Genomic DNA, 13,405 nt, shown 5'->3' with positions numbered 1-13,405 from the left:
CCTTGTCCAAAGAGCTCCTTCTCCAATCATAGGAGAGATGAATGCTTCTAAAGGGCTTAAACTTGTGTGTACACATCACTGTCTAGCACAGGCTGCCTCACAACAGGGGTCAACTTAAAGGCTTTAGATGTAGTAGGATCAAATCTTTAAAGTACTAACTTGAAAAAATCCTCAGAATGAAGGAAAATCCAAGCTTCAGAAGAGGATCTTCATACTAAGTAGCTGACCAGCAACTGATGATGCTGCTCTTCTCGAATCCTGATTGGTTATCATTGCCGAGGCTACCCAATCCAGAGGCAATACAATGAGTTCTTTGGGATGTGAGTGGAGGAGGGTCACAGGCCTCTTTGAGGGGACTTCCCTGTTCTTTTGTTACCCTGTGCTCTCCTGTTCTCCAGCATGGTGTGCTTGTGGTTCCCCCGGGGCACCTGGATGGCAGCTCTGACTCTGATATTGATGTTGCTGAGTCTTTCTCTGGCTTTGTCCAGGGACACCCGACGTAAGTGCTGACGTTGGCTGGTAGCTGTTATGGGGTGAGAGGAGTAGGGAAAGAGTTAACTTTGTCACTCTGTCCAGGCTATGTGAAGTCAAGTTCTTTAAAAAATATTGTGAGATTTTCTTTAGTGATTATCTATCTCTATTGTATGGATCCCAAAATCTTTCTGCAATCAATGAATAGGGAATTCTCCCCAAGAAAGTCACCTTAGGCTAAGACATGAATGCTGAGAAGAAGCCAGCCGTGTGAAGATCTAAGGGACAAGTGCTCCAGGGAGAGGGGACTACAGGAGAAAGGTCTAAATGAGGTAGGATGTTTGCTGTGTTTAAATGTCAGAAAGCAGTCTAGAGTGACTGGAGCATAGTGAGCAAGGGGGAGTGTGGCATAAGATGAGGTTGGAGAAGAAGTCAGGAGCCAAATCATTTAAGGCCCTGACAGCCATGGTAACAAATTTCATTTTTATTTATAAATAGATTGGTGAAGCCACTGGAGGGTTATATGAAGAGGTAATATATATATATATATATATATATATATATATATATATATTCTATTTGTAGAATGGATTGTAGGGTACACAAATGGAGGCAAGTAAACAGTTAAGGAAGATTGTAGAATTCTATAGGGAAGTCATGCTTGTGACTTCATTTAGTGCTCTAGTGATAAAGACAGAAAAGTGGACAATTTTAGGATATATTTGGGATGACTTAGTCTTGGATAACTAGGTGGATGTTGGTGCTCTTTATTGAGCCAGGAAACACTGAGGGAGGAAATGATTTGAAGTGGGAGGCTATAAATAAAAATTTTGTTTAAGTGAGGTTGGATATGTCATTTTGACATTCATGAGAAATTATCAAGAGGTATATTAAATATAAGAGACTTGAACTTAAGGAGAGTCGAGGGCTGGAGATATACAAGTTGGTGTCATCAATACACGCATTCTATTAAATGCAGGAAGGTGGAGGAGGTCACATAGGGAGAGACAACATGGAGAGAAAATAAGAATAGGGCCAAAGGCCAAACACAGAGGCATCTTCGCATTAAATGTTGACCTAAGAAGAATGAGTCAGCCAGGGACACTGAAAAGAAGTACCAGTGATGTTTGTTGGAGGAAAACTAAGAGAATGTGATGATGCCAAGGAAAGGAAATTGGTTACAAGAAGCGGGGAGTGGCCAGCTCTGGTGGATACCACTAAGAAGTGGCTGAGGTGAGAACATGACAGAGATGTGAGCACTGGGTTTGGTGGACTTGACATTGGCAGATTCAGTGGTATATTTAGGCTGGAGACTGAACTGTTTGAAGAGAGAGTGGGAGTTAAGAAGTGAACTCAGGATTAAAGATGAATCATTTCAGCAGGTGGCCTCAAGAAAGGACTGTGCTCTGGGATCAGAGAGTCAGCTGGACTTAAAATATAAGAATAAAAGGGACTGAAGAAAAGCTGGGAGGAACTGAGATATTCGGACAATAGCAAGGAAGCACTAGAGTGTCTTATTATTCAGTGTTGACTATTTAGGCACAAAATCAGTAATTCTCACAAGAAACGATTATTATTAGTGACCGAAAATGCACAAATCATTGCCCCTAGGTGAAGAGGACAGGGTGATGAGCAAAACAAATCTGGTCTCTGTCAGGATAAAGCATAGTAACATTTTACAGTTACTGAGTACAAGATATATAAATGGAAGGGTTGAAAATTCACATATGGGTGTGTAGAGTGAAATTAGCAGAGTTCCTTTGTGATGCCTATGTACCGACTACATTATGGTTATGAGGACCTGGGATGAAAAAGGGGAAGTGAAAAAGTCTAAGTATTTGAACAGTTTGGTAAGTTTAGAAGATGTGGTGGCCAGTGTTGAAAGCTGCTGAGAAATTGAAATGATGACTGAGAACCATCTATTGAATTTGGAATAATGAGGTCACTGTCAATCTTTACTAAGAAGGACACTGGCACAGAAGCTGTGGCAAAAGGCACAGAACATGTAAATGATGACTTTCAGGAAGTTAGAATCATGTCCTGGTGAAGTGCTAGGACGCCAGAGCCAGATTTCCGGAGTTCTAATCCTTGCTTCACTTGCCATGAAATATTTGACTATGAGCAAGTCATTTAGCCCCTCAGGGGTTTTGTTGCTTCAATTGTAAAATGAGGAAAATACTATCTCCTTCATGGAGTTGTTCTGAGGATTTATAGAAGCGATGTATGTAAAGCATTGGAAATATTTCCTGATACACTGTACTCTTAATTTAGTGCAGGCTATGATTTTTCTCTCCATGCACATATCCATGAATGTTACATCCAAAATAACTCTCAAGTCTGCCCACCACCTCTAGGTACCCGTCTACTGCCATTGTTCAGGCCACTGTCATCTTGTGCCTGGATTATTCTAGAAGCCCCCAAACTCGTCTCTTTTCTTCTACTCTTGCCTTTGTCCATATCCACTTCACTTTTTACTGTGTTGTCAGTGATGTCTGAAAATATATACAGATCTAGAATTTCATTTCTGAAGTTCTTGGAGCCAGATGTCCTGTGGAAATTAGAATTTTGGATTTTAAAAATTAACTTTCCCAATTAATTACAAACATCTTCACTGGAATAAAGAGAAGTAACCTATAACCAAACACATCAATATTTCTACACCCAAACCTCTGAATACTCAGGCTTATGGAAGAATAGCACTATGTAGTATTGGAGACGATCTTCATAATAAGAAAAAGCAAATGAAATAGGTAAATATAGAACATTCCAATATGTTTGTCTTAGAGAAAATATTTAGTAATGCTTCCAACTTACATATGACTTGCATTAAGCTAAATATTAAGATAATATCTATCCATACTTATTAGATCCTGTTCCTTGAGGATGTCAGCGAGGTAGGTAAATCCAGGTCATTATTCTCTTCATCATCAAGTTGGGTTGGACAATTCATTCTTTCCAGGAATGAAATTCACAAAGGATGAAGCAGCGCTCACTAGACTGTCATCTTAAAGCTCCTCGCAGCACCATTGCAGCTCTGTGTCAGCAGTGTCTCCCTCACTGAGGAAGCTGCCACACTCTCAGGCTCTGTAGTGAATGCACCTGTTCAAGGCTGTTAATGAACTGATCCCCTGTTCTCACCATGTCACCTTTGGGGACCTTTCCACCTGAGCTCTCCATGTCACCACTGCCATGCTCCTGTCACCCCAGGAATGCCCAGCAGGGGCCACATTGTCAGTGCTCAGTAATTTTGATGTCAGCGTCCTCTGACTTATTGCAACTTTTCCCTGATGAACTTCCATCATATATTGAAGTTTGATATCAGTTTCTTCTCCTTAGTGACGTGACAGTTTTTCTAACTTTCATCTGCTAGGTCATTTGCAAAGTCAGGACAGCTCACAGTCTGTGCCAAACATTTGTAAAGGTTGATTTCTTAATTTTAGCATCTTAAGAAGCACCAGCAATTGACTTTTTCCAGAAAGTTTTGGATTCCTTGACATCTGTAAACTGCGCCAATACAGAGTTTAAAAACTGTTTATAGCCCTGGGCTACTAGCCTAAAGGTTGGCGGTTCAAACCCACCAACTGCCCTGCAGGAGATGGATGTGGCAATCTACTTCCATAATTGTTGTTGTTGTGTGCCACGGAGTCAATTCAGATTCATAAAGCGACCCTATATGACACTATAGAACTGCCCCAAAGGGTTTCCTAGGCTGAAATCTTTACGGGAAAAGATCACCAGGTATTTTCTCCTGTGGAGGCTAGAGGGTTTGAACTGCCAGCCTTTCAATTAGCAGCTTATCGTTTAACCATTGTGCAACCAGGGCCCCTTCCATAAAGATTACAGCCTTGGAAACCCTATGGGGCAGTTCTATAGAGTCGCTGTAAGTTGTAATTGACTCAACGGCACCAGCTTTCTTCGTGGGACAAGAGTCCTCAGACACAGGCTTCAATACAGATGTGTCAGTGGGAGAAATTAAAAGCCATAAAGTTTACTTTTCACACAAAGTTCAGGAAGGAGTGTGTGTGGAGCAGTTGTACAAAGACAATAAAATTTTATACTTTTCTCCCATTTCAATCGACTCGATGGCAGCGAGTTTGGGTTTTTTTTTTTTTTTTGGTATACTAAACTTAAGCCACTGATAGAGAGCAGTTAATAAACGAGACAGAAATCAGGTCTCTGGTTCTCCATGTTTTTCTTTTTGAAAATTAAAGCACAAGTATAATACTTACTCCTTTCAGACATCCCAGATTTCTGCTTTTTCCATTCATGTCCCGCTCTTTTGTTTTCATTGTGGTGAAAATATGCACCACAAAACATGCACCCATCTCACAGTCTCTGCGTGGACAATTCAGTGACACTGAGCTCTGCTCACTGTGTTTGGGGAGAACCTGAGCGTTAGCACACCTGCTGTGAGAATCCATCGGAGCTTTTTCTACTCTCTCCTTAAAAAAATCATGAATTTTCTGTTTCTTTAAGAATCCAGTCCCAGTAAAATAAATTTTTTTTCCAGCAAAATAAATTTGTTCTCCACTAAGGTTTCCATCAGATATAATTTGGCACAATTTTCCATGTAATTTTCATCTACTTCATAATGATCATGGACTTCTTCACCACAGACTTTTCAGATGGTTTTCACCAGTGAGTCTCACCCAGGGACAATTTGTCCCTCAGGAGGCACTTGGCAATGTCTGGAGGAATTTTCTTTGTCACAACTGAAGATGCTATTGGTATCTAGTGGGTGAGACCAGGGATGCTGCTGAACATCCACAATGCATAGGAGAGCCCTCCACAACGAGGAATTATTCAGTCCAAAATGTCAACAGAGTTACACACACTGGCTTACACTGTGCTGCTTCTGAAAGTTCTAGGCTCATAGGTTAGACATACACACACCTCCCAACTCACTTTTTCATGGTTTATTTTGTTTCCCTGCCAAAACATTAGAAAATTTACCACTTTGTAGTTGCATTTATTTAATCAAAGCAAGTTCAAGGTTTTAACTTTTTTTCTGCCTTATGCAATGGTTTTCAATATTTCATGAGTTCTTGGTCATCATCATCTCTGCTAACTTTCAACAACTTGCCTTTATGTTGTTAAGTCATACATGGGGGTGACTGGCACAAGTATTTTTAACTATAATGCCTCAAAGGCCTGCAGTGATTCTGTATTCTATACTTTGACGTCTGACATGTCCTTTTATTTTTATAATTTTAAGGTGCGAGGTTATTCTTTAACCTCTTTTTTTTTTTTTTTGACAGTTTCACAGTTCATAGTCAATTAAACTTAAAAACAAAACCTAGAAGAATGCACAGAAGCATGTATGGTACATCAGAGAGAGCTCTGACACACATCTCACCCCTTGTCTCATCAGGTCAGATTTGCCAAATGAGTTTTGGCACCAAAGTTAAAAATGTTTTTTTCTTTATGTTTTCAGAAATTTTTGGATTTTGAAATGTAGATAAGGGATAGGGTACCTGTATTAGATCGTGGTATTAATCTGCTCAAAATGATAGTTTCTCAGTTCCTATGACATTCGATATAAATCCACAATCCTAACATCACCTACAAGGCTTTTAAGTACCTGGCTCCATGTGATTTCTCCAACCGGATCTTTTCTGTTCCTTTCCCTTCACTCTCTGTGCTTCAGTGAGGTCTTTTCTTCTGGTTTCTTGAAGAAGTTCATTGATTCCTTCGAGGTTTTAGACAATGGTATTACCTTTACCTGCAATGTGCCTCCCTTTTAGCCCAAACACCACACATGCCCTACTCTTCCCCTAGCTCACATCAGCTTAGTATTTCATGTCATCTGTCTTGGTTATCTAGTGCTGCTATAGCAGACATAGCACAAGTGGGTGGCTTTAACAAACAGAAATCTATTTTCTCACAGTTTAGGAGACTACCCAAAAAGCAAACCTGTTGCTATCCAGTGGATTGTGACATAGCGACCCTGTAGGACAGAGTAGAACTGCCCCATAGGGTTTCCGAGGAGCACCTGGAGGATTCAAGCTACCAACCTTTGGGTTGGTGGCCATAACTCTTGACCACTGTGCCACTATAAAAAAAAAATAGTTTCCATTTAGGGGACTAAAACAAGCCATCTGAAATCTGGGTACTGACTCTTGGGGAAGGGTTTCTCTCTCTGTTGGCTCTGGAGGGAAGCTCTTCTGTCTTTGAATTTCTCTTCCTGGGAGATCTAAATGTGGCTTGGCATCTGTCTTCCCCCATGTCTGCTTGTTGTTCAATCTGCTCTTTTTACATGTCAAAAGGGATTGACTTAAGACACACCCTACAGTCATACTGAGTGATTAACATAACAAAGAAAACTCATTAGGATTTACAACACATATTTGGGGGAACACAATTGAATCCCTAACATTGTCTTAAATGTCACATTTCAGAGTGTCTTTCCTTCTCTGGCACCCTAAGGCAATCTAGATCACACCATTATCCTCTGTACAGAAGGCCACACTTTTCCTTTTCTGACAGTTCTCACTCCTGTATAATGTCTTGTGTGTTTGGGTTTTATATGGCACTTTCACTACAATTTCAGCTCCCTGAGTGGAGGAGAGAAATCTGATTTTCCCTCCTTTGGATTCCCAGGGGGCAGTACAGGGGGCACAGGTCAGGACTACAGAAGTGTCTACAGAATGGAGGAGGTGGCAAGTGTTCAGGGAAACAGGTGAAGAACTGTGGGAGGTGAGAGGACGGGAGGCTTCAGGAATGGGTGGTGTAGACCCGAAACCAAAAATCAAACCCTTTGCAGTCCAGTGGTTCCCGACGCATAGCGACCCTATAAGACAGAGTAGAATTGCCCGGTAGGGTTTCCAAGGAGCACCCGGTGGATTTGAACTGCCGACCTTCTGGTTAGTAGCCTAGCTATCAACCACTAGCCACCAGGGTTTCCGTAGACGGCAGGGATGGGGGCAAATCCTCATCTGGCTCCGACCTGGAGGTCTCCCGCCCAGTGTCTAAGCAGGAGAGGATCACAGGACCCGGGACCAGGCGGGCGCCCTCCGCCCTGCGGGGCCTCAGTCAGGATCAGGCGGGTGAAAGATGAAGCCGCACAGGCCGGTGGCTTGGTGTTGCGGGTGGAGCCCCTCAGGGGTCTTTAGTGCGGCCACCTCGCGCCAGGGGCCCCTGACTGGTGGCTTCGCCGTCAGTTTCTCCCCGAGAGGCCGCCGGTGACCGCATGTTTCCTGTCCCCACAGCACGTTTCCTGTGGCAGGCTAGCCACGAGTGTCACTTCACCAACGGGACGGAGCGGGTGCGGTATTTGCTGAGATACATCTACAACCGGGAGGAGTACGCGCGCTTCGACAGCGACGTGGGGGAGTACAGGGCGGTGACGGAGCTGGGGCGGCGGAGTGCTGAGTACTGGAACGGCCAGAAGGAGCTCCTGGATCACAGGCGGGGCCAGGCGGACGCTTACTGCAGACACAACTACGGGGTTGGTAAGAGCTTCACGGTGCAGCGGAGAGGTGAGCGCTGGGGGGGGGAGGGGAGTGTGTGTGTGTGTGTGGTGTAGGCTGGGGTGTGAGGGGCAGAGTGTGTGTGTGTGTGTGTGTGTGTGGTGCAGGTTGGGGTGTGAGGGACAGAGTGTGTTTGTGTGTGTGTGTGGTGTAGGCTGGGGTGTGAGGGGCAGAGTATGGGTGTGTGTGTGGTGCAGGCTGGGGTGAGAGGGGCAGAGTGTGTGTGTGTGTGTGGTGTAGGCTGGGGTGAGAGGGGCAGAGTGTGGGGGTGTGTGTGGTGTAGGCTGGGGTGTGAGGGGCAGAGTATGGGTGTGTGTGTGGTGTAGGCTGGGGTGAGAGGGGCAGAGTGTGGGGGTGTGTGTGTGGTGCAGGCTGGGGTGTGAGGGGCAGAGAGTCTGTGTGTGTGTGTGGTGTCAGGGCCAGAGGGAGGCAGAGTGTGGGTATGTGGGGTGCGGGATTCAGGAGGGGGTCCCTCAGGTTGTCCTGGGGCCACTGTAGGGAGAGCTGAGGCGGAGGGGAGATGGGAGAGTCAACATTTGGGGTAGTGTGAGGCTCCTCCCAGGCTGTCCTTAACACAGGACCTTCTCAGCCATGAATCCCTGAAATAAAAAGTGTGTGCTGTTTGTTTGCATAACTATTTCATTGCAGAAAAAGTGCCAGAGTACTTTATTTATTTATCTTTTGGAGGGTAGAGGAGAAGGAAATTCTGAGGCACCTCTGACCTTTCTGAGGCTTCTTTTAGGCCTAACTTTCGTGCTGTTTTTGCTGTTTTTTTAATGTATGTATTTTTACATGGTTGAAATAATTCCAAAACTAGCTTTTTTGAAGTATAATTTTTTACTAACATACTGATGTAGCAATTTTTATAATAGTATTATTCAACTAGCTTCATATTATTGTTTTGTATGGTTGTAACACAATTTACCCCAGTCTCCTTACTTAGGTCTTTTTTTTTTTTTTTTTAAATATTGCTGAATATTCACTTGAAATTTTCTCTTTTTATTTTTAATTTCTATTTCTTTATTTCTGAGGCTCTTAAATGTTTTTTCATATATTTATTGGCCAATTTTAATTACTACTCTAAGAATTATTTATTGACTGTTATCTCTAGGGTTCTACCTTTTCTTTCAGAGAAATGGGTTCTCTAGGAAGTAAGATTACTAACCTATTGCTGCTATTTGATTCCGCATTTTCTTCACTTTCTGGTTTATACTTTGACTCTGTTATTTTCAATGTTAGGAATTCAAACATTTTGATTAAATGAAATGCTTTGCAAAATTGTTGGTAATGATTTACTGTCAATCTTAAATCTACCACTTTGTGGTATTGTGAAAAAGTTGCCTCCCAAGTTTCTCCTTCTTTTCAAAAAATAATTGTATTTACTGAGGATCTGCTAGTCTCCGAGATTGTCCAAAGCCTTAAGCACATATATTAATGAGCCCCAAACCCTGCCCTGACCTCAAATGTCAGTTTGGGAAGAGAGACAGTTGTAAAAAGGTAACAATTCCAATACTAGATATGTTTGTTTTGAAAAAGGAGAGACATTGAACAGAGGACAGTACATACTAGACCTTTTTTGAACGAATGACTTCCCTTATGACTTTACCCCACCAGACCCCCTGCTTTCCTTGGGACTCAACTCACAGAATTAGAGAGTCACCTCTGTCTATTCCTGCTTCCCAGTAGTAGAACCATTTCTGTGGCTCTGAAGGTGTGAGCGCATCAAGACAGCATTCTAGGACTTCATGCTCTTATCTCCCCACCTAACACACTGCTGTTCTCCAATCTCTCCACACTACTTTAAATCACCTTTTCTCTCAGAGTAAACATAGGACTTCATGCTCTTATCTCCCCACCTATCCCACTGCTGTTCCCCAATCTCTCAACACTACTTTGAATCACCTTTTCTCTCAGAGCAAACAAGGATAATAAGTAACAAACATATATTGAATACTAGTCCAGTCACTGTTTTGTGTATTTTAATTGCATCAATTCCCACATAACACTAAGAGATAAGTTAATATTATTATTCCTCACTACAGGTGAGAAAGTTGAAGCACCAAGGAATTAAAAAATCCTCCCAGGAACATCCAGTAAGAGGCAGAGCCTGGATTTGAACCCAGCCACCTTGGCCCTTAAAGCCACGCTTTTCATTAAACACTATATGCTTTCCAAAGAATATAACAGTGAATAACTGTTTGAATTATCCAAAAACCAACAATGTTGCCAATGTCTCTCAAATTTAACAGATTAAATTCAAGACCCATGAAATACTGACTCATATGGCCACAAGGCCAGCTTGAGGGAGGCCTGGCCAAGACTTGGGAGCCTTGGTGGCATAGTGGTTAAGAGCTCAGCTGCTAACCAAAAGATTGACAGTTCGAGTCTACCAGCCGCTCCTGGGAAACCCTGCAGGGTTGCTGTGAGTCAAAATCCACTAGACAGCGTTTTTTTTTTTTTTTTTAAATATGTCAGACTAGGTTTGAAGAGAGACTAAAAGACAGCAAAGAAGACTTACTATGACTTCCTCACTTACTCTTTATGGCTTTTCTCTCCTAGTTGAGCCTGTGGTAACTGTGTATCCAGCAAAGACTCAGCCCCTGCAGCACCACAACCTCCTGGTCTGCTCTGTGAATGGTTTCTATCCTGGCCATATTGAAGTCAGATGGTTCCAGAATGGCCAGGAAGAAGAGGCTGGGGTTGTCTCCACAGGCCTGATCCAGAATGGAGACTGGACCTTCCAGATCCTGGTGATGCTTGAAACCATTCCTCAGAGTGGAGAGGTTTACTCCTGCCAAGTGGAGCACCCAAGCCTGATGAGCCCTGTCACAGTGGAATGGAGTGAGAAGCTCTCTGACCTCATTAGTTCCTCACTCACCAAGAACGGGGCTTTGCTTATCCTTGACTGTAGGGTTTCCCATCTTCCCAGACCATGTTTTCATTTTTTTCATGTTCTCCTCTCCTTCAGCACAGGTCACTGAGGGTAGCAGCTCTGTGATCCTTTCCACAAATACCTGTACCCCCTGAGGAGGTAATTATGCCTAGCAGGCAGTAATGAAATAGTCCCTGTTTGGATCTTCTCATGATATCACAGGACACAGTCACCCTCTTGGCCCTGGGTACCAGGCCCCTGCTTCCTCAGCTGGGCTTCTGCTTCCTGTGCTGTTGCTCTGAGTTGTGTAGATGGTCATTGTGATCTGAGGAGAGGAGCGTCCTCTACAATGCAGGGCCCTTCCTGACCTGAGGGGAATGCGATCTCAGCTCTGCCCTTTATTAGCTCTGTCACTCTAGACAAGCTACTGAGCCTCACTGAGTCCCAGGCTCCTCACACATCAGCTGTGTGGTCAAACCTCATGTCAGGGATGTGATATTTAATGAGTTCAGTGCCTCAACCTTGTACCTCCTCAGTGAGATTGTGAAAACTTTGTCGTCCTCAAGTGACTAGTTATTCTATTTTGCAGAACAGACTTCTTCCCCCATTCTCAGAGCTCTGAATCTCAAAATCTCAATTAGAGAAGTTGGATTTGGGGTAAAAATCACTAAAGCTGGCTTGTTCTCTTAGGGGCACAATCTGGATCTGCACAGAGCAAGATGCTGAGTGGAATCGGGGGCTTGGTTCTGGGTCTGGTGTTCCTTGGGGCGGGGCTGTTCATCCACTTCAGGAACCAGAAGGGTAAGGAAGCTGGTGGTAGCTGGGGTTCCCCGTGGACTCTGCTGAGGAAAGAAATATGGCTTTGGTCATGTTAGTTTTCTGTATAGCGGTGACCGTGTATAACGCTTTTGTTTTCCAGTCAATCCCAAATTTTGGGGGTGCTCAGAAATAAAGAGCCCATGATTCTTTTGTCAAAGCATAGGGTTTATAACCTATGGTAGATAACAAAGGCTACCACGCCTGGAGACCTTGGGTCAGGATAGTGGGGCAAATGAAAGAGGAACTACTGAAACTAGTAAAATTATGCTCCATTGTATGGCAAAAGCTTAGTAGATTGCAGGCTCTCAGACTGCTCTCTTCTCTGCCATCCTGCGACATGGGTTGTGGTGTTAGAGAAATCTCAGGTGGGAAATCTAGAACTGAGGATGTGGTGTGTGGGGACAGAAGTGCTTCTCTATCTTATAAACACACGTCTTCCTCTCTCTTCCCCAGCACACTCTGGACTTCAACCAACAGGTAACACACTTTAATTATCTTTTGGAATTAGATTTGGTTCACCTAGAATTACAGTAGAAGACACAGAAATATCAGGAAAGACTGAACTCAGACTTCTTATCTTCTTTCTGTTTAAAAGCCTGTGCTCTAGAGCAGCATTGGGTCACGGAGACTTAAGGCATTTTTTTTTTTTCTTCTGACTGTATTGCTGTAACCTGAGGGTCTGAGAGAGGGTGGAAAGAATTTGTTCATAGAATTAGGTTTGGAAACAGCATTCTTCTCTATCCTCTTCAGGACTCCTGAGCTGAAGTGAGGATGGTGACACTTAAGGAAGAACCTTCTCTCCCAGCTTCTTCACAGCACGAAAAGACATGAGATTCACTCTTATTCTTCCACAAAGAGAATTCTTCTTCAGGATCTGGCTCACTCCGGGTTCACCGGCCCTAGAGAAAATGTCAACCTTGATGAGTTTCCTCATCCCCTGGCCTTGGCCTGGAGGTCCCCAATGTTGCTTAGACTTCCTGGTGTTCCTTTTTCCCAGTTTCCTTTTGTTTCATCCTTATTCCTCCCCATGTATCTGAACTCACCATCTGCTCACATTGCTTCATAAAAGTTTTCTCAAATCAACATGAAGTGAAAATCATCTTTTTCCTGTAGCTTCAAGAGAAAGAAGAAGAAATAAGAGAGAAAATGAGGATTGCATTGTAATACAGTAATTGCTTTCATTTATATTCTTGAATTTTGGACACATGTAGATCTGGAAGCTTTCCTTGCCTGCTTTTTCTTGGGTTTTCTGTGTCCTGTAAGGAACATTTCACTGTTCTAGGAGAAGGCCCTTTAATGCACCCAGATCATGGTGGTCTCCTTCACCTTTGCCACATCAAAGATAAATACACAGGTCCCTTTCTACCATGGGCTACAGACGGGAGAGAACAAACACGAGAAACTGTGGTGTCTGGAACTATTAGGTTGCCAGTATTTTTAATTCATTTCTGCATGAAGGCGTATATATTCTTTCCAGACAGCATCAGTTCATATTTAAAATCTTTTTTTTGTGTGTGAACATGTCGAGTATGGAACGCCAGCCATAAACCCAATGACAATTTTAAAACAAGTAAACAAGAGTATTGCTTGCTTGTTTTATTTTTAGAACTCAACATGCTGATACTTAATTTTATGGGGAAAACTATATTTTCCATGGGAATTTTATTAAAAAGAAGCATAATGGGGAGTGACCAACTCTATAATATGCTAAAACCTGTTATACATTGATTTTAGTGAGCACACTTTTGGTCTTGATTCATTGCTGGTTAAATGC

General features: G+C 43.0%; 1 protein-coding gene across 2 annotated transcripts; it reads left to right on the top strand.

Annotated features, from left to right (window-relative positions):
* The first annotated feature begins 357 nt into the window (after window positions 1-357).
* On the top strand, window positions 358-12,714 carry LOC100665293 (HLA class II histocompatibility antigen, DRB1 beta chain-like). Of its 2 annotated transcripts, XM_064285177.1 has the most exons (6): window positions 365-499; window positions 7,680-7,949; window positions 10,500-10,781; window positions 11,503-11,613; window positions 12,085-12,108; window positions 12,382-12,714. In XM_064285177.1, the coding sequence occupies exons 1-6, from the start codon at window positions 400-402 to the stop codon at window positions 12,393-12,395; spliced, it is 801 nt and encodes a 266-aa protein (XP_064141247.1). In that variant the 5' UTR covers window positions 365-399; the 3' UTR covers window positions 12,396-12,714. The 2 variants fall into 2 exon arrangements, with proteins under 2 accessions (XP_064141252.1, XP_064141247.1); XM_064285182.1 differs by lacking the exons at window positions 11,503-11,613; window positions 12,085-12,108; window positions 12,382-12,714 and adding an exon at window positions 10,909-11,496 and having other exon boundaries at window positions 358-499.
* The last annotated feature ends 691 nt before the right edge of the window (window positions 12,715-13,405 follow it).

Source organism: Loxodonta africana, chromosome 1 (assembly GCF_030014295.1).
Source record: "Loxodonta africana isolate mLoxAfr1 chromosome 1, mLoxAfr1.hap2, whole genome shotgun sequence".
NCBI lineage: Eukaryota > Metazoa > Chordata > Mammalia > Proboscidea > Elephantidae > Loxodonta > Loxodonta africana.
The sequence above is the reverse complement of the archived record's forward strand: the minus strand, read 5'-3'. Positions and strand labels throughout refer to the sequence as shown.